We start from the raw sequence: 25233 nt of genomic DNA on the forward strand, positions 1-25233 counted from the left end.
TGAAGCGAAGTGAAGTGGTAGTCGCTGTGTCGTGTCTGACTCTGTGTGACCCTATGGACTGTAGCCCCCAGGCTTCTCTGTCCATGGGATTCTCCAGGCATGGTTACTGGAGTGGGTTGCCATTTCTTTCTCCAGGGTCTTCCCAACCCAGGGATTGAATCCAGGTCTCCCACATTGCAGGCAGATTCTTTACTATCTGAGCCACCAACTGAGCTGATTGTATATTTTGAAGATTAATCTTTTGTCAGTTGTTTCCTTTGCTATTATTTTCTCCCATTCTAAGGGCTGTCTTTTCACTTTGCTTATAGTTTGCTGTGCAAAACCTTTTAAGTTTAATTAAATCCCACTTGCTTATTTTTGTTTTTATTTCCATTACTCTATGAGGTGGGTCACAGAGGATCTTGCTCTTATCTATGTCAGGAGAATGCTGCCTATGTGTTCCTCTAAGAGCTGTAGAGTTTCTGGCCTTACATTTCGGTCTCTAAACCATTCTGAGTTTCTTGTTTGTGTATGGTGTTAAGAAGTGTTCTAGTTTCATTCTTTTACATGTAGCTGTCCGATTTCCCCAGTACCGCTTATTGAAGAGGTTATCTTTTGTTTCACTGTATTTTCCTGCCTCCTTTGTTAAAGGTATAGTACCCATAGGTGTGTGGGTTTATCTCTGGGCTCTCTAACTTGTTCCACTGGTCTATATTTCTGTTTTTGTGCCAATACCATACTATCATCGTGACTGTAGCTTTGTAGTATAGTCTGTCAGAAAGGTTGATTCCTTCAGATCTTCTTTTCTTTCTCAAGATTGCTCTGATTATTCGGATTTTTTATGTTGCCTTAAAAATTGTGAATTTTTTTGTTCTAGTTCTGTACAAAATTACCATTGGCAGTTTGATAAGGACTCCATTAAATCTGTAGATTGCATTGGGTACTATAGTCATTTTCACAATATTGATTCTTCCAACCCAAGAACATGGTAGATCTCTCCAACTATTTATGTTGATTTTGTTTTCTTTCATCAGTGACTTCTAGTTTTTTGCATACAGGTCTTTTGTCTCTTTAGATAATTGTATACCTAATTATTTTATTCTTCTTGTTGCAATGATGAATATAATTGTTTCTCCAATTTCTCTTTCTGATTTGCATTGTTAGTGTATAGAAATACAAGTAATTTCTGTGTATTAATTTTATATTAATTGATTAGCTCTAATAATTTTCTTGCAGCATCTCTAGGGTTTTCAATGTATAGTACCATGCCATCTGCAACAGTGAGAGTCTTACTTCTTCTTTTTCGATCTGGATTCCTTTAATTCTGTTCATTCTCTGATTGCTGTGACTAGGACTTCTGTAACTATGTTGAGTTATAATACTGAGAGTGGGCAACCTTGTCTTGTTCCTGATCTTAGAGGAAATACTTTTAGTTTTTCTACATGAGAATAATGTTTCCTGTGGATTTGTTGTATATGCCCGTTATTATGTTGAGGTAGGATCCTTCTATGACTACTTTTTAGAGACTTTTTTTAAAAAAATCATAAATGGTGTTGAATTTTGTCAAAAGTTTTATTGGCATCAGTTGAGATGATCATATGGTTTTTATCTTTCAATTTGTTAATATGGTGTTATCACATTTTTATGTGTATATTGAAGAATCCTTGCATTCCTGGCATAAAGTCTACTTGATCCTGATGTTTAATGTGTTGTTGGATTCTGTTTGCTGGAATTCTGTTGAGGATCTTTGCATCTATGTTTATCAGTGATGTTGGGCTGTAATTTTATTTCTTTCCTTTTTTTGTGTGGCTTATTTGTCTAGTTTTGGTGTCAGGTTGATAGTGGTCTTATAGAATGAGTTCAGGAGTTTTCCTTACTCTGCAATTTTCTGGAAGAGTTTAGGCAGGATAGATGTTAACTCCTCTAAACTTTTTGTAGAATTCACCTGTGAAGCCATCTGGCCCTGGCTTCTTTCTTTGTTGAAAGAATTTTTTAATTACAGTTTTGATTTCTCTGCTTCTGATTGGTCTGTTCATGCTTTCTATTTCTTTCTGATTCAGTTTTTGAATTATACTTTTCTAAGAATTTGTTCATTTCTTAGATATGAACAAATTGATAGTTGATGTCTAATGTATAGTGCTGTGGTCAGAAAAGACACTTGAAATGATTTCGGATTTTTAAAATTTCTCTATGCTTGATTTGTGACCCAAGATATAATCTATCCTCAACAATGTTCCATGTGGACTTGAGAAAAAAGTGAAATCTCCAGTCTTTGGATGAAATATCCTGTAGATATTAATTAGTCAAAGTAGTCCAGGGTATCATTTAAAGTTTGTGTTTCTTTACTACTTTTCTATCTGGATGGTCTTTTGATTGGTATGAATGTGGTATTAAAGGCTTCCACTATTTTTGTGTTACTGTTTATTTTCCCTTTAATAGTTGTTATCATTTGTTTTATCTATTAAGGTGCTTCTATGTTGGAGGGATATATATCAATGTTTGTATCTGTTATATCTTCTTCTTGGATTGATCCCTTGATCATTATGTAGTGTCTTTCCTTGTCTCTTGTAATTGCCTTAATTTTAAAGTCTATTTCATCTGATATAAGTACTGCTATTATTCTTTCTTTTGATTTTTGTTTGCATGGAATATCTTTTTCCAGCTCCTCACTTTCAGTGCGTGTATCCATAGGTCTGAGGTGGGTTTTTTGTACACAATTTGTATAAGATCCTTATATAGGGATCTTGTTTTTGTGTCCATTCAGCCAATCTGTGTCTTTTGGTGTGTATAATCCTGTTACCATTTATTGTTTTGTAGGCCTTTTCCTTGCTTGTGTTTTCTGTCTAGAGAAATTTATTTAGCATTTGTTGTAAAGCTGGTTTGGTGGTGCTGAATTTTCTCAATTTTTTCTTGTCTGTAAAGCTCTTGATTTCTCTTTTGAATGTATTTGGGATCCTTGCTGGATGGAGTAATGTAGGTTATTTCTAGGTTATTTCTTTTTATCACTTTAAGTATATTCTATCCCTCCATTCTGGCCTGTAGATTTCCTGTTGAAAGTTCAGCTGTTGACCTTATTGGGATCCCCTTATATGTTATTTCTTGTTGTACTCTTTCTTTTAATATTTGTTAGTTATGTTTAACTTTCTTAGTTTGTTTAATATGTGTCTTGGTGTATTTCTCCTTGGGTCTATCCTATATGGCACTTTCTGGGCTTCTTGAACTTGGGTGTCTTTTCCTTTCCAATGTTAGGAAAGTTTTTTACTATAATCTACTCAAATATTTCCTCATACCCTTTCCTTTGTTTTCTGCTGGGACATCTATGAGTCTCATGTTATGCTTAATGTTGTCCCAGAGGTCTCTGAGACTGTTCTCATTTCTTTTCATTCTTTTTAAACATTCTGCTCTGCTTCTGTTATTTCTACCATTCTATGTTGCTGCTTGCTTGCCCATTCTTCTGTCTCAGTTACTCTGATATTGGTTCCTTCTAGTGTATTTTTAATGTTTTGTTTTCCATTGATGATTGTTTATTCTTTAATTCTTCTAGATCCTTGTTAAACATCTCTAGTATCTTCATTTGTGCCTCCAGTCTATTTATCTGTGCTTCCATTTTATTTTTAAGTTTTTGGATCATCTTTACTATTACTATCCTGAATTTTTTTCATTGTAGACTGCCTATTTCCTCTTCATTTGTTTTTTTTTTTTTTTTTTTTTTTTACCATGTTTCTTCATCTGCTGCATGTTTCTCTGTCTTTTTATTTTGTTTAATTTACTGTGTTTGGGATCTCATTTCTGCAGGCTGGAAGATGATATTTCCTCTTAATTGTGGAGTCTGTCCCCCATAGGTGGGGTTGGGCCAGTACCTTGTGAAAGTTTCTTGTTTGGTGGGATTTATGCCTGTGTTCTGATGGATGGAGCTGGATCTCATCTCTCTGAAGGGAAGTGCTGTACACAGTAGTGTGTTTTGGGATGTCTATGGGCTTGGTATGGCCTGCCTGCTAATGCATAGGGTTAGTTTATGTTTTGCTGAAGTATGGTTTGGGGTACCCAGCACTGGAATCTGCTGAACTTTGTGTGTCGCTTAATCTTGGTGTTGAGATGGAGGTCTTTGGGAGAGCTCTTATCAATTAATGGTCAGTGGTGTCAGGAGTTCTCTTGTGGTTCAAAGTCATGGGCTTGGGTTTCCCACTTCATGTTCAGGCCTTACTCCTTACTGTAGCACCAAGACTTCACAAGCCAAGCAGCACAGAAGACAAAACCCTAAGACTATTAGTGAAAGCAATACTCAACAGTCCAGAACACCCAGAGAGACACACCAAAGTCCTCCAATATTTCTAGGAAGGTCTCTGGATAACTGTAGTGGGCAGTATAGGTTCCACTCAGCCTTGTATTTGGCCTTACTCCAGCTTGTACTTGCTCCCAAATTCCACAGTTGCCACTATGTCTATAGTCTCAGGCTAAATGTAGCTATTTAATTCAATGCACCTGTGACTGCTGGAGCCCATTCCCTTTCTATTCTTAGGTCACACAGCTCCTGGTGTTCTGCTTTGGTTTTGGGCCCTGCTGTGCTTATAGATCACCCTCTGGTGATTGTCCTCTGCCAAGTCATGAGCTGGTGAAGGCAGAGGCTTATTAGTTCTCAGTTGGGCTGGGTAAAGTGAGGGGTATTACTGCCACAGTTGGGACATTCTGGAGAATGCCTGCACCAAGTAAAGACCTGCTAGCTGTTGTTACAGCCTGAGGCAGGGTGTGTGCTCTCCCAGAGGAATTGGCTCCAGTTGTGGGTCCCTAGGAAGAGTGAAGCTGGTTAGACTCCAAGCAAGATATGGGCAGTAACCCGTGTCTGCTCACAGCCTGGAGGTAGTTGTTACCTCTGGGGTCTTGACTACATCTGTGGCATTTTGTCTACTGTTTCAGGCACTTTCCCTGGCTTTGGCAATAGTTGTGGCTTGTTTCCTCTTCTGGGATTGTAAACTGTAATTGAGGCTAATTCTGCCTGCTGGGAGTCCAACCAGTTTTGCGGGTTTTGGAGACTACCAGTAGGCACTGTGAATGTGGAGAATTAGTATATCCCAGGTGACAAGACCTCTTGCTACTCTGTGATGCTGCCCTTTACTCTTTCAGCTGTTTCACTGCCCGCCCCTCCCCACCTCTCCCATATTATCTTCATAGCAGCCAACCCTGTTCCTCTCTCTGTGGTCTGAACCTATACCTGAGCCTCAAAACCCAGTCCCCACAATCTGCTGTGGATGGAGGTATGCTAGCCACTTCTCGGCTGGGAAGTGTTTCTTGGCAAAGAACACCATAGTGTGTTCTCTGTTTTGCCTTCTGAGTACCTATCATTGCACTCCCCTCTGAGGTTCCAAAGCTCCACCTGGCCAGGCCTGTGAGGAGGTTTCCAAGTGTGTGGAAACTTTTCCTCCTTCATGACTCCCTCCCTGGGTCACAGTCCTCATTCTGAAATCATGTCTTTTTTTTTAATCTTGATCTTTTGCCCTACATCATTGTAAGCAGATTGGATTGCCTTTTGGCAAACCTTTCAGGGTCTTCTACTAGCATTCAGAAGTTGTTTTGTAGAAGTTGTTCCATTTCAGATGATTTTTCTATCAGTTTGTGGGGAGGAAGAGAATCACTTTGTCTTAAAGGAAAATTCTTAAAGAGATGGGAATATCAGACCACCTTACCTGTCTCCTGAGAAATCTGTATGCAGGTGAAGAAGCAACAGTTAGAACCGGACATGGAACAACAGACTGGTTCAAAATTGGGAGAGGAGTATGTCAAGGCTGTATATTGTCACCCTGCTTATTTAACTTACATACAGAGTATGTCATGCAAAATGCTGGGCTGGATGAAGTACAAGCTTGAATTAAGGTTATTGGGAGAAATATCAACAGCCTCAGATATGCAGATGATACCACCTAATGGTGGAAAGCAAAGAGGAACTAAAGAGCCTCTTGATGTGGGTGAAAGAGGTGAATGAAAAAGTGGCTTAAAACTCAACATTCAAAAAACTAAGATAATGGCATCCGGTCCCATCACTTCAAGGCAAATAGATGGGGAAACAATGGAAATAGTGACAGACTTTATTTTCTTGGGCTCCAAAATCACTGTGGATGGTGACTGCAGCCATGAAATTAAATGACATTTGATCCTTCAAAGAAAAGCTATGACAGACTTGGACAGTGTATTTAAAAGCAGAGCCATCACTTTGCTGACAAAAGTCTATATAGTCGAAGCTATGGTTTTTCCAGTGGTCATGTATGGATATGAGAACTGGACCATAAAGAAGGCTGAACACCAAAGAATTGATGCTTTTGAATTGCGATGCTGGAGAAAACTCTTGAGAGTCCCTTGGACTGCAAGAAGATAAAACTACTCAATCCTAAAGGAAATCAACACTGAATATTCACTCAAAGGACTGATGCTGAAACTTCAGCTCCAAGTTGAAGTTCTAATCAGGCCACCTGATGCAAAGAGCTGACTCATTGGAAAAGACCCTGATACTGAGAAAGAATGAGGGCAGGAGAAGAAGGGGGCAGCAGAGGATTAGATGGTCAGATGGTATCACCAACTCAATGGACATGAGTTTGAGCAAACTCCATGAGATGGTGAAGGACAGGGAAGCCAGGTGTGCTGGAGTCCATGGGGTCACAAATAGTCAGACATAACTTAGTGTGACTGAACAACAACAATGACAAACCTATAATCAACAGTGAAAAGCTGAAAGTGTTCCCTTTAATATCAGGAACAAGACAAAGATATCTACTCTTGATACTTTTATTCAATGTAGTTTTGGAAGTCCTAACTACAGAAATCAGAGAAGGAAAAGAAGTAAAGGGAATACAAATTGGAAAAGAAGTTAAACTGTCACTGTTTGCATATAACATGTACATGCACATAGAAGATCTGAAAGATGCTACCAGAAAACTACTGAAACTCATTAGTGAATTTGGTAAAGTCACAGGTTACAAAATTAATACAGAGAAATCTGTTGCATTTCAATATACTAACAATGAAAGATCAGAAAGAGAAATTCAAAAAGAAATTCCATCATAAAGAATAAAATACCTAGTAATAAATCTACCTCAGGAGACAAAAGACCTGTACTCCAAAAACTACAAGATGCTGATGAAAGAAACCAAAGAAGACATAAACAAATGGAAAGATATACCATGTTCATGGATTGGAAGAATCAGTATTGTCAAAATGACTATACTACCTAAGGCAGTCTAGAGATTCAATGCAATCCCTGTCAAATTATAATGGTATTTTTCACAGAACTAGAACAAAAATCTCAAAATTTGTATGGAGACACAAAAGACCCTGAATAGCCAAAGCAATAAATAGAGCTCAAGGAATCAGCCGTCCTGGTTTCAGACTATACTACAAAGCTACAGTAATCAAAACAGCATGGTATTGGCACAAAAATAGAAATATAGATCAATGTTGCAGGATAAAATACTCTGAAATAAGCCCATGCACCTATGGCAAATTAATCTATGACACCAATGACAAAGGTGGCAAGACTACACAATGTTAGAAAGATAGTCTCTTCAACAAATAGTGCTGGGAAAACTGGACAGCTACATGTAAAAAAATGAAATTAGATCATTCTTTAACTCCAAACACAAAAATAAGCTCAAAATGGATTAAAGACCAAAAAGTGAGACCAGATACTATAAATGTTGTCAAGGAAAATATGGGCAGAACACTTTCTAACATAAATCACAGCATCTTTTTTTCTATCTGTCTCCCAGAATACTGGAGATTAAAACAAAAATAAACAAATGGGACCTATTTAAATTTAAAAGTTGTTGCATAGCAAAAGAAACAATAAACAAAATGAAGAGACCACCTAGAGATTGGGAGAAAATATTTGCAAATGATGTGACTGATAAGGGATTAGTCTCCAAAATTTACAAACAGCTCATGATGCTTAATGGCATCAAAATAAACAACCCACTCACAAAATGGGCAGAAGACCTAAATAGATATTTCCTCCAAAGAAGACATACAGAAGGCCAATAGACACATGAAAAGATGTTCAACATCTCTAAGTATTAGAGAAACGAAAGTCAAGACTACAATGAAATATCATCGTATACCAGCCAGAATGGTTATCAACAAAAAACTCACAAAGAATAAATGCTGGAGAGAAGGTAACTCTCCTGTGCTGTTGGTGGGAATGTAAATTGATACAGCCACTATGGAGAACAGTATGGACGTTCCTCATAAAGCTAAAAGTAGAGCTACCATATGACCCTGAAATCCCACTCTTGGACATATATCCAGAGAAAAAACATGATCCAAAAGGATGCATACATCCCAATGTTTATTGCAGCACTGTTTACAATAGCCAAGACATGGAAGCAACCTAAATGTCCATTGACAGAGGAATGGATAAAGGAATGGATAAAGATTCCATTGTACATACACACAATGGAATATTACTCAGACATTATAAAGAATGAAATAATGCCATTTGCAGCAATGTGAATGGACCTGGAGCATATCATACTGAATGAAGTAAGTCAAAGAAGGAGAAATATTGTATGACTTCCTTTATATGAAAAATCTAAAAAGACATGATACAGATGAGCTTACAAAACAGAGAGAGACTCACAGACTTAGAGAACGAATTTATGGTTGCTGGGAGGAAGGGATAATTAGAGAGACTGGGATGAACATTACACACTGCTATATTTAAAATGGATAACCAACAAGGACCTAGTGTATAGCATATGAACTCTCTGCTCAATGTTATGTGGCAGTCTGGATGGGAGGGGAGTTTGGGGAGAATATATACGTATGGCTGAGTCCCTTAGCTATTCATCTGAAATGATCACAACCTTGTTAATCGGCTACACCCCAGTACAAAATACAAAATTAAAAAAAATTAGTGGTTAAAAAATTCCTTTAGAAAATTTTTATTGGATAACAAATTTTAATGTGTCTATATTAAGATTTATTTCCTTAACTGAGGAATGGATTACCTTCAAATACCTGGAATAATTCCATTCATATTGTGGTAGTATATCCATCCATCATGAATTTTTCTCTTATTTAATTATTTATTTATTTTTATTTTATTTTTTAACTTTACAATATTGTATTGGTTTTGCCATATATCAACATGAATCTGCCAAAGGTATACACGTGTTCCCCATCCTGAACCCTCCTCCCTCATCCCTCCCCGTACCATCCCTCTGGGTCATCCCAGTGCACCAGCCCCAAGCATCCAGTATTGTGCATTGAACCTGGACTGGCGACTCGTTTCATATATATTATACATGTTTCAATGCCATGCTCCCAAATCATCCCACCCTTTCCCTCTCCCACAGAGTCCAAAAGACTGTTCTATACATCAGTGTCTCTTTTGCTGTCTCGTATACAGGGTTATTGTTACCATCTTTCTAAATTCCATATATATGCATTAGTATACTGTATTGGTGTTTTTCTTTCTGGCTTACTTCACTCTGTATAATAGGCTCCAGTTTCATCCACCTCATTAGAACTGATTCAAATGTATTCTTTTTAATGGCTGAGTAATACTCCATTGTGTATATGTACCACAGCTTTCTTATCCATTCATCTGCTGATGGACATCTAGGTTGCTTCCATGTCCTGGCTTATTTCATTTCTAAAAGAACTTTGAAGCATAGCAGACAGATAAAAAACACTGGGAGGTTGTCAATATTGTTAATTTTTTTTTTTTGCATAAAGATGAAAGTCAAACTCCTGAATTTTATAATCCACTAGAATATTTAGTTAAAGTACAGCCCTTTGGATGCTGCTTACACAAAATCATACTTCCCTTCTCTGCTTGCTGAGCACAGAACTGACTAGAATAACTCCTTTGAAAAACTACCTGGTCTAGTAAAATGTCAAGCATCATTCACTAAATGATGATAATCCAAAATAAGGCAAAATGATTTCAAAACAAAAAACAACCAAATCAAAGTGAGTGTAGCTATGAAAACATCAAAGATGTTTAAATAGTCTGAATATTCTAATGTATTCACCTTTCAACTAATACTAACTACAGTCAGAATACTTATAGAGAGCCAAATTCTGAGTTCTAATTTGAATTTCCAGGTCCCTTCTCCCATCCATAGACACAGACTTACTGAAAAGGAATGACACAAAGCCCTACAGGATCTGTTGAGGGGCAGAAAGCAAAGATTAGGGTAATGGCAAAGTACGACCTTCAAAATTCAAGTTTAAGTCCCAGATAACACTGCTCCTGGATATGTGTGTTGTGTGTGTGTTAGTCGCCTAGTCGTGTCTGACTCTTCGCGACCCCATGGACTCCTCTGTCCATGGAATTCTCCAAGCAAGAATACTGGAGTGGGTTGCCATTTCCTTCTCCAGCTCCCGGATATAGAGCTGCCTAAAAAGATACCAATTCTCTACTTCTGGTCATTGTAAACTGTTTTGGAAACCTTACTTTCCAGGGAAGGAGAAGGGGGTGCGGTATCAGAAAAATAAGATTCATCGGAAAGGAAAAAGGACGGGGAGCATCCACTCTGGCTTCCCGCATCCAGCTGGTTTCCTCCTGCAGTCTTGGACACCTGGGTGGCTATGCCCCCAGGATCTCGGTGGCACGGGGTCAGAACGGCTTTCCCCTGGGGTATCCGGTGCTGACCCTGGAGCTGCAGCATACAGTGGGCGCTGCTGAGCCCGGAGCCATTAGGTTTGGGGAACACTGCCAGTCACCTTCCAGTGACGCAGCTGGAGCCTGGTTGCGGGAAGTGCGACTGCGCCCAGGGGGCCGGTACTCCAGGCGCCAACACCTGCGCCCCGCCGACACCGGCGCCCCGGAGACACCTGCGCCCCGCCGACACCGGAGCCCCGAGACACCTGCGTTCCACCGACACCTGCGCCCCGCCGACACCTACGCCGCATCCGGCAGGAAGCACCGGGGAGCGCTTAACACTCCCTCGTGCAGGCCTAGCGTCCCCTTTCTTCGCTCACGCGTTCCAACGACGCGTCACAGGCGCCTCCCAACAGTAAGCGCTTTGCCTGGCACCCCTTAGGCAGCTAACGGAAATCTCTCTGAGCCACTAGACTCCATTTGAAGGTCCCGACAGTGCAGAATTGCGCCTCATGGGCGGTTGCCTGAGCCGGCCTCGCCCTCGCCAGTCGTGGTCACCTGCTCTGCGGGGCGGGGACCAGCCAGAGAGCACCGAGTGCCTCGGGCCCGCGCACACTGCCAGCCGTGTTCCCCCAGCTTGCCGGGTTCACTCGGGGGCCCCAACTCTGGACCTGGCTCGCAGGCTGTCCTATGAGGGTCTCATGGCTTCACCCCGTCGTCGTCTGCACCGTCGGGGGTTTGTCCTAGTCCATCGGCGGCAATATTCAATCCAGCAAGCCCGGTGTTTATTTTGGGGTTTTTTTCCCTCTGTGCCCCGGAGTGGCCGTCAGAAGCCATTGCCGTCTGCTTGCAGTTCCAAGATGTTCCACACCTCAGTAATCCTGAGGATGGCATCCGCAAAGGGCAAACTGACGCTCCGTTTGCCTCTGAAGCAGACAGTCATCTGTACGTGGTCTTCATTTTCTGTTCACCTCCCAAACCTTTGTGTAAAGGAAATTCTGGTGAGGGCCCTAGAAGAGAGTGGTCAACTGAGAGGAAAGGAAGAGAAGGACCTGACAGCCTTGGCTGAGAGCAGAAAGGGGCTAGCAAAGCAAAAGAAAGGGCAATCAGCCCAGGAGAGTCAGGATAAACAGAGAAGGGGCTCGAATCCAGGAGGAAATGCGCAGTCTGCGTTTAGACGCCTCATAATCAATGGGGTCCTCTCTTCCTTTGTGCCCAGGCCTGGGCCTCTGGTTCTCTGTTCCAAGAGCTCGGAAGATATCCTGATTAGGAAATCCCAGACCTACTTTTTGAGTTCATGCAGCAAACGAAATGCCATCACCAGTTCATACAGCTCCACAAGAGGTTTCCTACAGCTCCAGAGGATGGGTCCAGGCGCAGCCGGGCTCCTGGGCCCAGAGTCATCACATCTTCATGAGGTCTCAGATAAAACCAGAGAGGAATGCCATCGGCCTAACCCTTCAGTCTCAATGGAACCGCAGAGGAAGATCGAAGATGAAAAAATTGCAGATGACCACTTAAGGAAGAAACAAAACTTAAACTGCTCACAGTCATCTGACAGTTCCAGGCCCCGCAAACGCAAGATTCCTCTGCTGCTGCCCACCAGGCGAAACGGTCCACTGATCCTGCCCCCACCCCTCCAGATAGGTTATCCAGTCACTGCTGAAGACCTTGACCTAGAGAAGAGAGCTGCGATCCAGTGGATTAACAACATCTTGGAAGGGTAAGACTGGAACCATCTCAGTCTGCAGAACCTCTCAGCCTTCTATTCTGCCAGCTCCTAGCTCTAATTCACAGTGGAGGAGCTTCTGGAAGATGTAGAGCTCCCCAGGCCTGGTGGCCTTCTTGTAGTTGGTTGGAGTAGCCATCTCTGTGAGGTATTTTGTCTTGGTTTTCCCTGTTTGTCTTGCTCCACTTAGCTTAAAAAATTGGTTCCTTTTTCCTGGCCCACTAGGGCCTGTTCCCCAGTACTTTGCTGCTTGCCCCTCAGTGGTTCCTTGGAGAAGCAGTGCAAGACCATCAGAGTCCAGCTTTGCTCTTGAGGGAACCCAGAGTGCTGCTCCTGTGAGCCCATTCCCCTACCAAGTCAGTTCTCTCCAGAAAGAAAACATAACATTCTTATCATCTTCCTGTAAGAAGTGCACCTGGAACTTGGGCAGCTGGAGGTTGTTAGTCTGGCCTGACCCAGTGGTCAGCATCCTTGCAGCAGAAGAGGGAAGCTTTGGACCAGTTTCCCTCCAGGCAGGAGCAAGCGGGACACCCACTGCTGCAATCATTGCCTTTTCCTGCCTTCCCCATTTTCTTAACTGGGACCTGGTTCATCTTTCTTAAAATCTCTATATTCTCTCTCTGAACATTTGGTACCACATAAATACTTAGTTGATGAACAAAGTCATATATGTTGCATACATATAGTCACATATATTTATACATGTCATTTATATATTAATATAGTCATATAATATATATTATGTGTATGTGAAGTGAAAGTCAGTCATGTTCAACTCTTTGCAACCCCATGGACTATAGAGTCTGTGAAATTCTCAGGCCAGAACACTGGAGTGGGTAGCCTTTCACTTCTCCAGGGGATCTTCCCAACCCAGGGATCAAACCCAGGTCTCCTGCATTGCAGGCAGATTCTTTAGCAGCTGAGCCACAAGGGAAGCCTGCATTATGTGTATATGTATATATTATATATAACTTATGAGAATACATAGTTCATATACATCATATATTAGATATGTATAATATATATGTATATTGTTTAGCCAATCTGTCCTGTCCAACTCTTTCACGACACCACAAATGGTAGGCTGCCAGGCTCAATCTGTCCATGGGATTTTCCAGGCAAGAACACTGGAGTGGGTTGCCATTTCCTTCTCCATATATGTATATATGTATGTATAATATTAGTATATGATTATATTCATAGTAATCAATATTTAATGTATGTAATGTTACATAGTCACATGTAATATATATTAATATAGCCATGTACAATACATATGTGTTTTTAACATATATGTATGTGTTTAGTACATTATGTATAGAATATATAATGTGAACTACATTACATATAATAATATGTATTGAATATATATATGACCTTTGCTAATTTATCGAGTGTTCCTGCCTCTGCTTTTTGAATTCACAGTGAAGAAAGAAGTGACTAGTATGAGTGGCCAGACTTTTAACTCTAGGTTTTCTGTGTCCCAGTCAGAAAAGCTGGAACCACTTTACGTCTCTAAATGTTGAGTCTAGAAAAAATGCACTTGCCTTTTTTCTCTCTGCTTGTCATCTGCCCACTTGACTTCACTATGGGTTGGATCATGCCTACTGTATGTTAAGAAATGACTTGTGACAACTTTAGTCTTTAAAAAAGAATTGAATTTGATATAATTTTAGACTTACAAGAATAGTAGAGAGAATCCCAAACTAGTCTTCACTGAGCTTCTCCTAATGTTAATATCTTACAGAACAGTTATTGAAACCAGGAAATTAACATTGTTGCAATGCTATTAGCTAAACTTCAGACTTTAAACATATTTTCCCATTTTCCAGTAAAATTTTCTTCCTGTGCCAGTATAATCCCACATTTCATTTAGTTGCCATGTCTCCTTAGTTTCCTCCAAACTCTGACCATTGCTCTATCTTAATGTCTTCTGTGACCTTGATACATTTGTAGAGTACCAGTTAAGTATTTTGTAGAATTTTCCTCAATTTGGATTTGTATGCTATTTTATCATGAGTACATTGAGATTTTGAATTTTTAAGAAAAAATAACACACTTGTGATGTGTCATCCTCAGCATATGGGAAATGTTAATCTTGATCACAATTAAAGTGGTGTCTGGCCAGGGTTCTCCTCTGAATAGTTACTATTTCTCTCTAGTACATATTTAAGAGGGTCTTATGTTGATGTGACACAAAAATCCTGTTTATCCTTAAACTTTCACCACTAATTTTGCCATCATCAGTGGATCTTGCCTGTAGCAATTATCATTGTGGTGTTCTATGGTGATTTTATATCTTTCTTGTTCTACATTTGATTAGAATTATTCTCCAAGGCAGAGTTCTCTGCATTTATATATTCAGTCACTTATATCTGTATGGTCTCATCAATATTTCTTTTTATTATTTGGGCTATGTCTAATATGATCACTGTTAATTTTATTGCTCAAATTGTTCCAGATTTGATCATTATGAGTTCTTTCAGATTAGCTCCTGAGTCTTTTAAAATGCCTGCATCTCCCTCCCCACTTTCCCCAAGGATTCCTTTACCTTTTAGCCCCATAAAGTATTCCAGAATTATCTTATATTTTACCTGCCCCAGTTCTGGAGTCAACCACTCTTCTAAGAAGCTTTGGTTCATTTTATTGGAGAAGAAATTAAAAAAAAAATCTGGGCATTCAGGTGTTGTTATGACTAATAGGGAATCTTTGCTTCTAAGTCCTCTCAACAGACAGAATTGGAAATGTATGTTCCCTTTTATACACTTGTATCTATTTCTGTATGCTGTGTGTGTGTGTACACATGCGTGTGTGTGCAAAAGAGTTAATACTGATACCGCTAACTAATGTAGTGCACAATCAGGGTTCATCTTAGAAACGTTCCCCTTTGCTTATGTGCAACTTCTTCAACAGTTTCTCCAGAGAAACCTGGTTTAATTATAATTTAATTACTTATTTGTTCAGTTCAGAATGCACATAGTTTCACAATTGGCAGCCCTGTGAGCAGCTCACCAAAGTATTCATGTACAGTTCTTTCTGTATATAGCCTTGCAGCATCCAAGCAAACATTGCTTTTAAAAACTACTTGGTTTAGCTTCTTTCAGCAACTGTGCAGTGAGGTTATGTGTAACACATTTAGATTCACTTGTCATTGTCTATATTCCATTTTGGGCTCCTGCAACAACCTGGTTGATTTTAATTTTCAAAGTGAACCCCAGTCTTTGTGGTATAAAATTTGTTTACATTTTTTGAGTATTTTTGTGTCTGTATTCGTGAGTGATGTTGATCTGAAATTTTCTTTTCTTGTGATGTCTTTATCTGATTTTGGTACCAGAAAATACTGCCCATACAGAGTTGGGAAGGCTTCCTTCCTCTACTTATAGAAATGTTGGTACAATTTCTTCTTAAAATATTTGGGAGGATTCACCAATGAAGCCATTTGGGCCCAAGTTTTTATTTCTGGGAAATTTTTCAATTATTTATTCAATATCTTGTTATAGGTCTAAGGTTTTCTAATTCTTCTTGAGTCAGTTTCAGTAACTGGTGACTTTCTGGAGACTTTGTCTATTTCATCTAAATTGTATAATTTATTGGCATGAAATTGTGCTATTTTCTTATAATTCTAGTATCTCTAATGTCGGAGATGATATCCTTTCTTGAATTCCTAATTTTGTTAATCATTTTCTTCTCTCTGTATCTCTTTCTCTCTTATTCTTGCCCTTTCTCTCTTTCACTGTGGCTAAAAATGTATAAATTGTGTTTATTTTTAAAAAAAGTCAGTTTTTGTGCTTTTCATTTTGTCTATTTTGCTGTTTTCTATTTCTATTTTAGGCTCTAATCTTTACTATTTCTTTCATTCTTCTTCCTTTAGGTTTGATTTGCTCTTCTTTAACTATTTCTTAAATTGAAAGACTAGGGTATGGATTTGAAACTTCTCTCTAATAAACTTTTAAATGATGTAATTGATATAACATGCACAGAGGAGCCTGGCAGGCTACAGTTCATGGGGTCACAAAGAGTAGGACACAACTGAGCAGCTAACATTTTCACTTTCACTTATGTAAATTTAAGGTATAAACCTAATGTTGATTTGATACATTTATGTATAGTAATATGATTCCCATTGTAGTGATAATTAACACCTCCTTCATGTATAACTATCATTTCTTTCTAGTGGTTGGAATTATTAAGATCTGTCTCTTGTCAAGTATGATTACAGTAATACAATATTATTGTCTGTATTCACCATACTGTGCATTAGAATTTTAGAAATTATTAGCTTTTTGTTGCAAATTTGTACCCTTAAATAGCATCTCTCCTATCTCACCACCCCCTAGCTTTTGGTAACCACTATTTTAGTCTCTGGTTTTATGATTTTGGCCTTTTAAGATTACACATATAAGTGATATCATACGGTATTTGTCTTTTCTTGTCTGACTTATTACTTAGCATAATGTCCTCAAGGTCCATCCATGTTGTTGCAAAGGTGTCCTTCTTACTCATGACTAAAAAATGTCCCCTTGTGTATACACCACATCTTCCTTATCCATTCCTCCTGCAATGGGCATGTGAATCGTTTCCATATCTTGGTTATTATGAATTATACTATAATAAATATCAGAGTACAGATATCTCTTTGAATCTTGTTTTCATTTCCTTCGAGTATATACCCAGATGTAGCTCTATTTTTATTTTTTTTTTTTGGAGAACCTTCATACTGTTTTCCATAACGCATGAACTAGTTTACAATTCCACCATCAGTGTACAAGGATTCCCTTTTCTCCATATCCTAGACCAATACTTGTTATCTCTTGTCTTTTTCATTGAAGTATAGTTGATTTATAATGCTATACTAGTTTCAAGAGTTCAAAATTGGGAAAGGGGTACATCAAAGCTGTATATTGTCACCTTGTTTATTTAACTTACATGCAGAGTTCATCATGTGAAATGCCAGGCTAGATGAAGCACAAGCTGGAATCAAGATTGCCAGGAGAAATATCAATAACCTCAAATATGAAGATGACACCACCATTATGGCAGACAGCAAAGAGGAGCTTAAGAGCCTCTTGATAAAGGTGAAAATGGAGACTGAAAAAGCTGGCTTAAAGCTGAACATTCAAAAAGCTAAGATCATGGCATCTGGTCCCATCACTTCATGGCAAATAGCTAGAGAAAAAAAAACAATGACAGACTTAATTTTATTGGGCTCCAGAATCACTGTGGATGGTAACTGCAGCCATGAAATTAAAAGATGCTTGATCCTTGGAAGAAAAGCTATGACAAACCTAGACAGCATATTAAAAAAGAGAGACATCACTTTGCTGACAAAAGTGCCTACAGTCAAAGCTATGGTTTTTCTAGTAGTCATGTACGGATGTGAGAGCTGGACCATAAAGAAGCCTGAGTGCCAAAGAATTGATGCTTTTGAACTGTGGTGCTGGAGAAGACCACTCTTGAGAGTCCCTTGGACAGCAAGGATATCAAACTACTCAATTTTAAGGGAAATCAGCCCTGAATATCAGTTGGAAAGACTGATGCTAAAGCTGAAGCTCCAATACTTTGGCCACCTGATGTGAAGAACCGACTCATTGGAAAAGACCCTAATGCGGGGAAAGATTGAAGGCAGGAGGAGAAGGGGGCAACAGAGGATGAGATGGTTGGATGACATCAACAACTCAATGGATATGAGTTTGAGCAAACTCTATGAGATGTTGAAGGACAGGGAAGCCTGGCCTGCTATAGTCTGTGGGGTTGCAATGAGTCAGACAAGACTGAGCAACAAAGTTTCAAGTGTACAATATAGTAATTCAGTATTTTCAGATTATACTCTATTTAAATTATTGGTTGTATTCCATGTACATCCTTTATTCCATTATATCCTTGTCAGACATGACTTAGCAATTGAACAGCAACCTAGTATTGATAGTTCATATCTCTTAATTCCTTTTCCTTATTATGCCCCTCCTCCAAACAGTCTCCCCACTGGAGAGACAAAGTATTTATACCAATAGTTTGTCCACTATATCTATGTCTGTTTTCATTTTGTTGTATTTATTTAACTTTTTAAATTCTACATTTAAGTTAAACATATAGTATTTGTCTTTCTGTCTTACTTCATTAATTATAACACTCTCCAGGTACATCAATGTTGTGCAAATGGAAAAATTTTATTCTTTTTATGTGTGTATCTTGTTGATCTTTTCCTCTGTTTATGGACACTTAGATTACTTCCATATCTTAGCTATTGTAAATATGATGTTATGAACTTTGGGGTGCACATATCTTTTCGAAGTAGTGTTTTTGTTTTGGATGTATACCCACGAGTGGAAATATTGGATCATATGGTCATTCTATTTTTAATTTTTTGAGGAACCTCCATACAGTTTTCCCTAGTGGTTTACCAATTTAAATTCTCACCAAAGTGGGCTAGCATTTCCTATTTTCCACATCTTTACCTACATTATTTGTTAAATTTTTTGATGATAGCATTTCTGACAGATAAGAGATGATGAGTCATTGTGGTTTTGATTTGCATTTCCCTAATTATTGGTGATGTTGAGCATCTTTTCATGTGTCAATTGGCTATTTGTATGTCTTCTTTGGAAAATGCCTATTCAGGTCTTCTGTTCATTTTTTAAGATTGTTATTTAAAATTTTTTGTTATTTTAAGTATTAACCACTTATCAGACATATCATTTGGAAATATCTTCTCCCATTCAATAGTTTGTCTATGCTTTATGATGGGTTACTTCATTGTGCAAAAACTTTTAACTTGAATTAGAAAACATTTGTTTATTTTTGCTTTTGTTTCCCTTGCCTGAGGAGGCAGATCTAATAAATACTGCTAAGATTTATGTCAAAGAGTGTACTGCCTATGGTTTATGATTTCTGATCTTAAGTTTAGGTCTTTAATCTATTTTGGGTTTCTTTTGTATGTGATGTGAGAAAATGTTCTAATTTTATTCTTCTACATGTAGCTGTTTAGTGTTCCTAGCATCACTTATTGAAGAGACTTCTTCCCATTGTATGTATTTGCCTCCTTTGTTGTAGCTCAATTGACCATAGTTGCATGACTTTATTTTTGGACTTTCTATTGTTCAATTGATCTATGTGTCCTTTTGGTGCCAGTACCATACTGTTTTGATTACTATCTCTTTGGAATATAGTCTGAAGTTAGAGAGTGTGATTCCTGCAGCTCCATAGCATTGGCTATTTGGGGTCTTTTGTGTTTTTCATACAAATTTTAGGACTCTTTGTTCTAGTTCTGTGAAAAATGTCATGAGGTTTTTTTTTGTTTTTGTTTTTAAATAGGGATTGCAGTTGATCTGTAGATTGCTTTGAGTAGTGTGGTCATTTCAACAATAGCAACTCCTCCAATCCATGAATATGGATATCTGTCCACTTATTTGTATCATCTTCAATTTACTTCATCAATAATTTATAGTTTTCTAAGTATGAGTCTTTCATTTCCTTGGCCAAGTTCATTCCTATGTATTTAATTCCCTTTGATGCAACTGTAATTGGGTTTTTTGTTTTGTTTTCTCTTTCTGATACTTTGTTATCAGTGTATAGATAAACAATAGATATCTATGTATTAATCATGTAACCTGGAATTTTGCTGAATTATTTTTTAGTTCTGATAGTATTTTGGTGATGACTTTAGTGCTTTCAGTATACAATATCATGTCATCTGCAGTGACAATTTTACTTCTTCCCTTCCAATTTGCCTGACTTCTTGTCTGATTTCTATGGCTAGGACTTACAATATTATGTTAAATACATGTGGCAAGAGTAGGCATCCTTGTCTTGTTTCTGACTTTAGAAGAGAAAATTTCAATTTTTCACCATTGAGTTTCTTTCAGCATTTGAAAAATTTTGTGCCACTTTGGCCTTCATTGTTTTGGAAGAGAAATCTGCTGTCATTCAAATTTGCATTTTTTTTTTTGTACAATATCTTGTACAAAATACAAGATATTATCTGTTTTAAAATTTTATCTTTGTTACTTTTCAGAAGTTTAATTATGCTGTATATTTATATGGATATTTTTTGTTGTTATTTTTTAATATTTTTGGATTGGCTCAGTTTTTTTAATCTGATTTATGTATTTTGACAAATTTGTGACATTCTCAGCCATTATTTTTTCTGATACTTGTTCCACACTGTGTCCTCTCTTTCTGAGGCTCTGATGATATAAGTTCTAGACCCTTTGTTATAGTCTCTCAAGTTGATAAGGCTCTGTCTTTTTTGTCTATGTTCTCTCTGTTAAAATCGCACAACTTCTACTGATTTATTTTCAAGTGTATTGATTCTATCCCCTGTCATCTTCAGTTCTATTGAGTCCATCTATCAGGTTGAAAAAATTTAGCTGATGTAGTTTTCAGGTGTATTATTTCCATTTGCTCCCATTTTGTCCTTTTTATAACTTCTATCTTATTGCTTAAATATTAATTTTTCATTTGTTTCAAGAGAATTTGTGATTGATTATTGAAATGTATTCATGATGGGAAATTTAAAATTCTTGTGTGACAATTCTAACATTCAACTTGGTACTGGTGTCAGTTGATTATTTTTTTTCACTGTTTATGGTTTCACTGGCTTTTGGCATGAGGAAAGGTTTTTCTGTTGTATCCTTGATATTTTGGTATATTAATATATATATCCTTGATATATTATGCTTAGATACTCCTATTTTTTAAATATAAATTTATTTATTTTGATTGGAGGCTAATTACTTTACAATATTGTATTGGTTTTGCCATACATCAACATGAATCCACTACAGGTGTCTTCTACTTAGTAGGCCATTTTGCTGTTTAGGTTTAGCTTGTAAGTTGACCTATTTTGTGAACTTGACAGTTTAGCTTCTGGAACCCTGGAAATATTCCTGCTATTCTGATCTGCTTCATTATTCTGGGGCCTCTGTCAATTCCTGCTGGTGCTGTGTGTGGGAACATAAAGGTGTTTCCTGGGTTGTCTAGTGTCTGTGGGCCATCACCTGTTGAACAGGGAAGAAGGTGAGTCAGAAGCCATTGTTCCTGTGTTTCTTTATGCTACTGGTGGAAGTCAGGGAGACAATGGCTTTGCTGTGGGTATATGGAGCTTTTGTGGGCAGTTGACGCTGCTTGCTGGTAACTCAGTTGTGGATGCAGGTTTGGACTCTCCATTCAATCTGTTTGGCTTCTTGTTTCTTATCCTTTGGCCAGAAAGGTCAGCCTTTTTACTGTTGGTGGGTTTTGTTTTTTACATACCTGACAGTTCCAGGTTTCAAATCTCCCTGTATCAAGTCCTGGGTATATGTGAGACCAAATAATAATAATAATAATACAAAGAAAAAAAAAGAAAGAGAACACCCTACAGGAAAACCCTGTGTTATTCTTCAAGTCCTGAGATCCCTAGTCAGTCTGATTTCTTTTTCCAGGCTTCAGAGTTCTTTTATTATTGTCCACATAATAATTTCCAAGATACTTAGTTTCATTAGAAAGGATAAGTGGGAAAAAGTAAGACAATATTGTCTATTATGGAGCTGGTGATTTTAACATTGCTTTTTGAGGAGAGGATTTGGTGACCACCTTGTTCTGCCCTTCCGAAAGCCCCATCCCTAGATTAGTCTCATTATAGCTTTTCTAACAAAAGTTACATTTATTGCACTGTTGTATTCTCTTCTCAATGGTCCTGCATGTGTGCGAGCTAAGTTGCTTCAGTTGTGTCTAACTTTTTGTGACCCTGTGGACTATAGCCTGCCAGGATCCTCTGTCCATGGGATTCTCCAGGCAAGAATACTGGAGTGGGGATGACCTCCTCCAGGGGATCTTCCTGACCCGGGGATCAAACCCATGTCACATGTCTCCTGCATTGGCAGGTGGGTTCTTTACCACTAGCATCACATGGGAAGCCCCTCAATGGTCCTAGCACAGTCCAAATATCCATCAATTATTCCCATGTATCAGTATTTCTTGTAATTTAGACACTTGTCTTTTAAAATAAGGAAATTAATTATATAATTATTTTATATTATTATATTATAATTATATAACAAATAATTATATAATATATAAATTATATATTATATAATATAAATTATATACACTTGTCTTTTTAAAATAAGGAAATTAATTATATAACTATTTTTATATTATTATAATTGTATAACATAATTATATAATATATAATAATTATAATCATATAATATATTATATTATAATTATATACTATATAAATTATATTAATATATAAATTATATATTATTTATATATTATATAATTATATAAATGATATATTATTTTAAAATATATAATATATAAAATATATAAAATTAGAAAATATAATTATATATATTATATAATTATATATATATATTGATCCTCTGTTTACTTACAGATGAAATGATAATCATAAGTAAGCGTTATATCAAGTGCTTTTTGTTTATGATTCCATTGATTCTTTTTCACATAGTCACAACCATTTTTATTTTTTACAGATAATGGAACTAAGACCTTAAACAATCAAATGACTTGAGAATGGTGACATCATGATTCATCTACATAGGTGCCAATCTTCAAACACAAATACCTAAGCTGTACTCTTTTCTTGTAGTGCAATATCACATTCCATGTAGAGTCATTTTGATACTTAAATAAAATAATCAATCTCAAGTGCTAACTGTAGTGTCTGACTTATGTGTTTGGTTCATGTTATCACTTATTATGATTAGTTTCCTCCTCTGTTGATCACATCTCTCCCGCTTTAGAGAATCCTCCTACTTCACTTGGCTGTCACGAGAATGTTCGTGTGTCAGCTGACATGCTGGCTCAGGAGGCTCCTCAACCTTTCACTTCTCAAGAAGCTACAAGCAGTTCCACCTCCCATGCCAAGCTTGGGGGAAGTGCCCCTTCCTCCTTCTGGAACACACTCTGTATCATGCTACTGAAGCATCTGTATTTGTATCCAGAGCATCATAAAACTCCCTTCTCAGTGGCACCATCAACTTCAACCTCTGACCCTTCTCTCTACATAAATGTTCAAGTCAGATACATGGGACAGGTTGAGGACAGATACCAATTCATTGTCCTGCACACGCACTACTTCTCTCTTGCCTCTGTTTCCATCAGATTTCACTTGTCTCTCCATCCCACTTCCAGCCACTGATCTTCCCAATCACAAACTTTATCAAATCCAATTTAGTTTACTATTCTGGAATAGTGAAAGCCAGGGCAGAGCTTCAACTGTTTAAGGGAATAGGGGCCTGAGACCTGAGTCAGAGGTAAGTCCTAAAAGAGGAGCAGAAGGCTGAGGCAAGACGTGACACCGACACTGGAGCAGAAGGGCCTCTATGAGGCTATACCAGAGGAAGGCTGGATTGTTCTAGATTGGGACAAGGAAAGATCAGGTGAAGGGAGAACCTAGTGTTAGGTGGAGAGAAAAGTGATCCCACCCTACACCATCCCTGTGGGCCCCTTCATGGGTATGGAGGATGAGGAGTTCCCATAGCAGTCTGTCCTGGGTTAGAGTCACTGATTGTGGAATGACAGACACTGGGCAGGCAAAATATGACCCTTGTTGCTTAGGATTGAAACCTAGCATTTGTTTCTTATAGCCAATGCTGAGCATCAGGTGATGACAGCACCAGGGGACTGAGTGGGTTGGCTGTGGCCAAGACTCCTCATTCTCTTAGCAGAGATCAGATGCTTTCCCTCAGCTCAGGGCCTCAAGATATGATAGGTGAATCAGGGGATGCATGCCAAATTCCATAGCCTTAAGTGCAAGGGGAGTGTCTAACATAACTTAAGAGACCCTGGCAACATGGAGTGGCCCTCCTGGATGAGGCAAGTGCTGGCCTGGGTTAGGGGTCTTCACTGCTGCCTCTTTGACATGGTCTCCTATGAAGATGATACCTGGACTTCTGTATGTGAGATTCTCAGAGGCCTCAGGTTTATTATCAGAAACATTGTATTATGTATTCTATTTTGCCTGTTTTTTCTCTTTCACATGAGAGTAATAGCTTATGGTGAACAGTGCCAGTACTCATGGAGAAAATTTCACTCCAGGACCTGAAAGATGTGGTCTTAGTCACTCAGAGCTTTGTGTAACAAAGTTTAATTAGAGTGAAAAGTATAGAGAAAGCCTCCAGCAAAAGGCACTGGAAGGGAGTAGGAGAGTACCCCCACCTCACTATTTTAAGCAGGGAATTATATACTTTTCAAACTGGCTGCTGAGAACAGATAGAATACTTCAAGGTTGTGAGAGTTCCATTAGGCCCTTTCCCAAGGCATACATCCTGAGATAACTTCAGTACAAGTTTAGCCAGAAAGAATGAGTTCCGGGCAATGTGTTTCTGGGTGAAATATTCTGTTGTCGAGAAACAGGTTCCCAAGCAAGATTGTTACAATTATAATTATTAGCATAGAGTCGAAGAAAAGCATTTCCATAAGTAAGACATTGTGCTGTGTAGTCATTACTCCCGGACCTAAAGAAAGGCCAATTTTCAGGCAAGACACAGTTGCAAAAGGCTTAAGGAAAACATGAGGGAAAATGTTCACTTCTTCCTTAAAGGGTGCTAAGCTTTAACTCTCTCATTAGGCAGGCTCTGCCTCTTTCCTAAGAATGTGGGAGAATTTCATTTGTATTTGCCATCTTGTAAATCGAGGAGTCCATAGACAAGTGACTGGATAGGGAAAGGTGGACAGGAGCCAGGTAGAAGATGGAAGCTTGAGGACCCATGATTCTTTCCCTATGAGACCAGTGGAGTCAAAAGAGGTGAATGCCCCTTTGAAAATACAGTTAAAAAAAATCTTTCCCCTCGTCTCCCTGCCATTATCCTATGTTAATGATATTCTCCTATGAATGTATGTGTATTAACATAAATGGCACATAGAAAAAGCTGGTACCTTACAAAAATAGAATATAAAGTATACAGTTCTGTGCATCTTACTTTTC

General features: G+C 38.3%; 1 protein-coding gene across 1 annotated transcript; it reads left to right on the top strand.

Moving 5' to 3' along the window:
- Positions 1 to 10903: 10903 nt before the first annotated feature.
- On the top strand, positions 10904 to 22934 carry LOC102401726 (nuclear envelope pore membrane protein POM 121). Its single transcript, XM_006080746.4, has 2 exons — positions 10904 to 12293; positions 22778 to 22934. Exons 1-2 carry the CDS (start codon positions 11083 to 11085, stop codon positions 22779 to 22781), a joined length of 1215 nt encoding a protein of 404 aa, XP_006080808.1. The 5' UTR covers positions 10904 to 11082; the 3' UTR covers positions 22782 to 22934.
- Positions 22935 to 25233: the final 2299 nt, after the last annotated feature.

The sequence above is a fragment of the Bubalus bubalis genome, chromosome 9 (genome assembly GCF_019923935.1).
Source record: "Bubalus bubalis isolate 160015118507 breed Murrah chromosome 9, NDDB_SH_1, whole genome shotgun sequence".
NCBI lineage: Eukaryota > Metazoa > Chordata > Mammalia > Artiodactyla > Bovidae > Bubalus > Bubalus bubalis.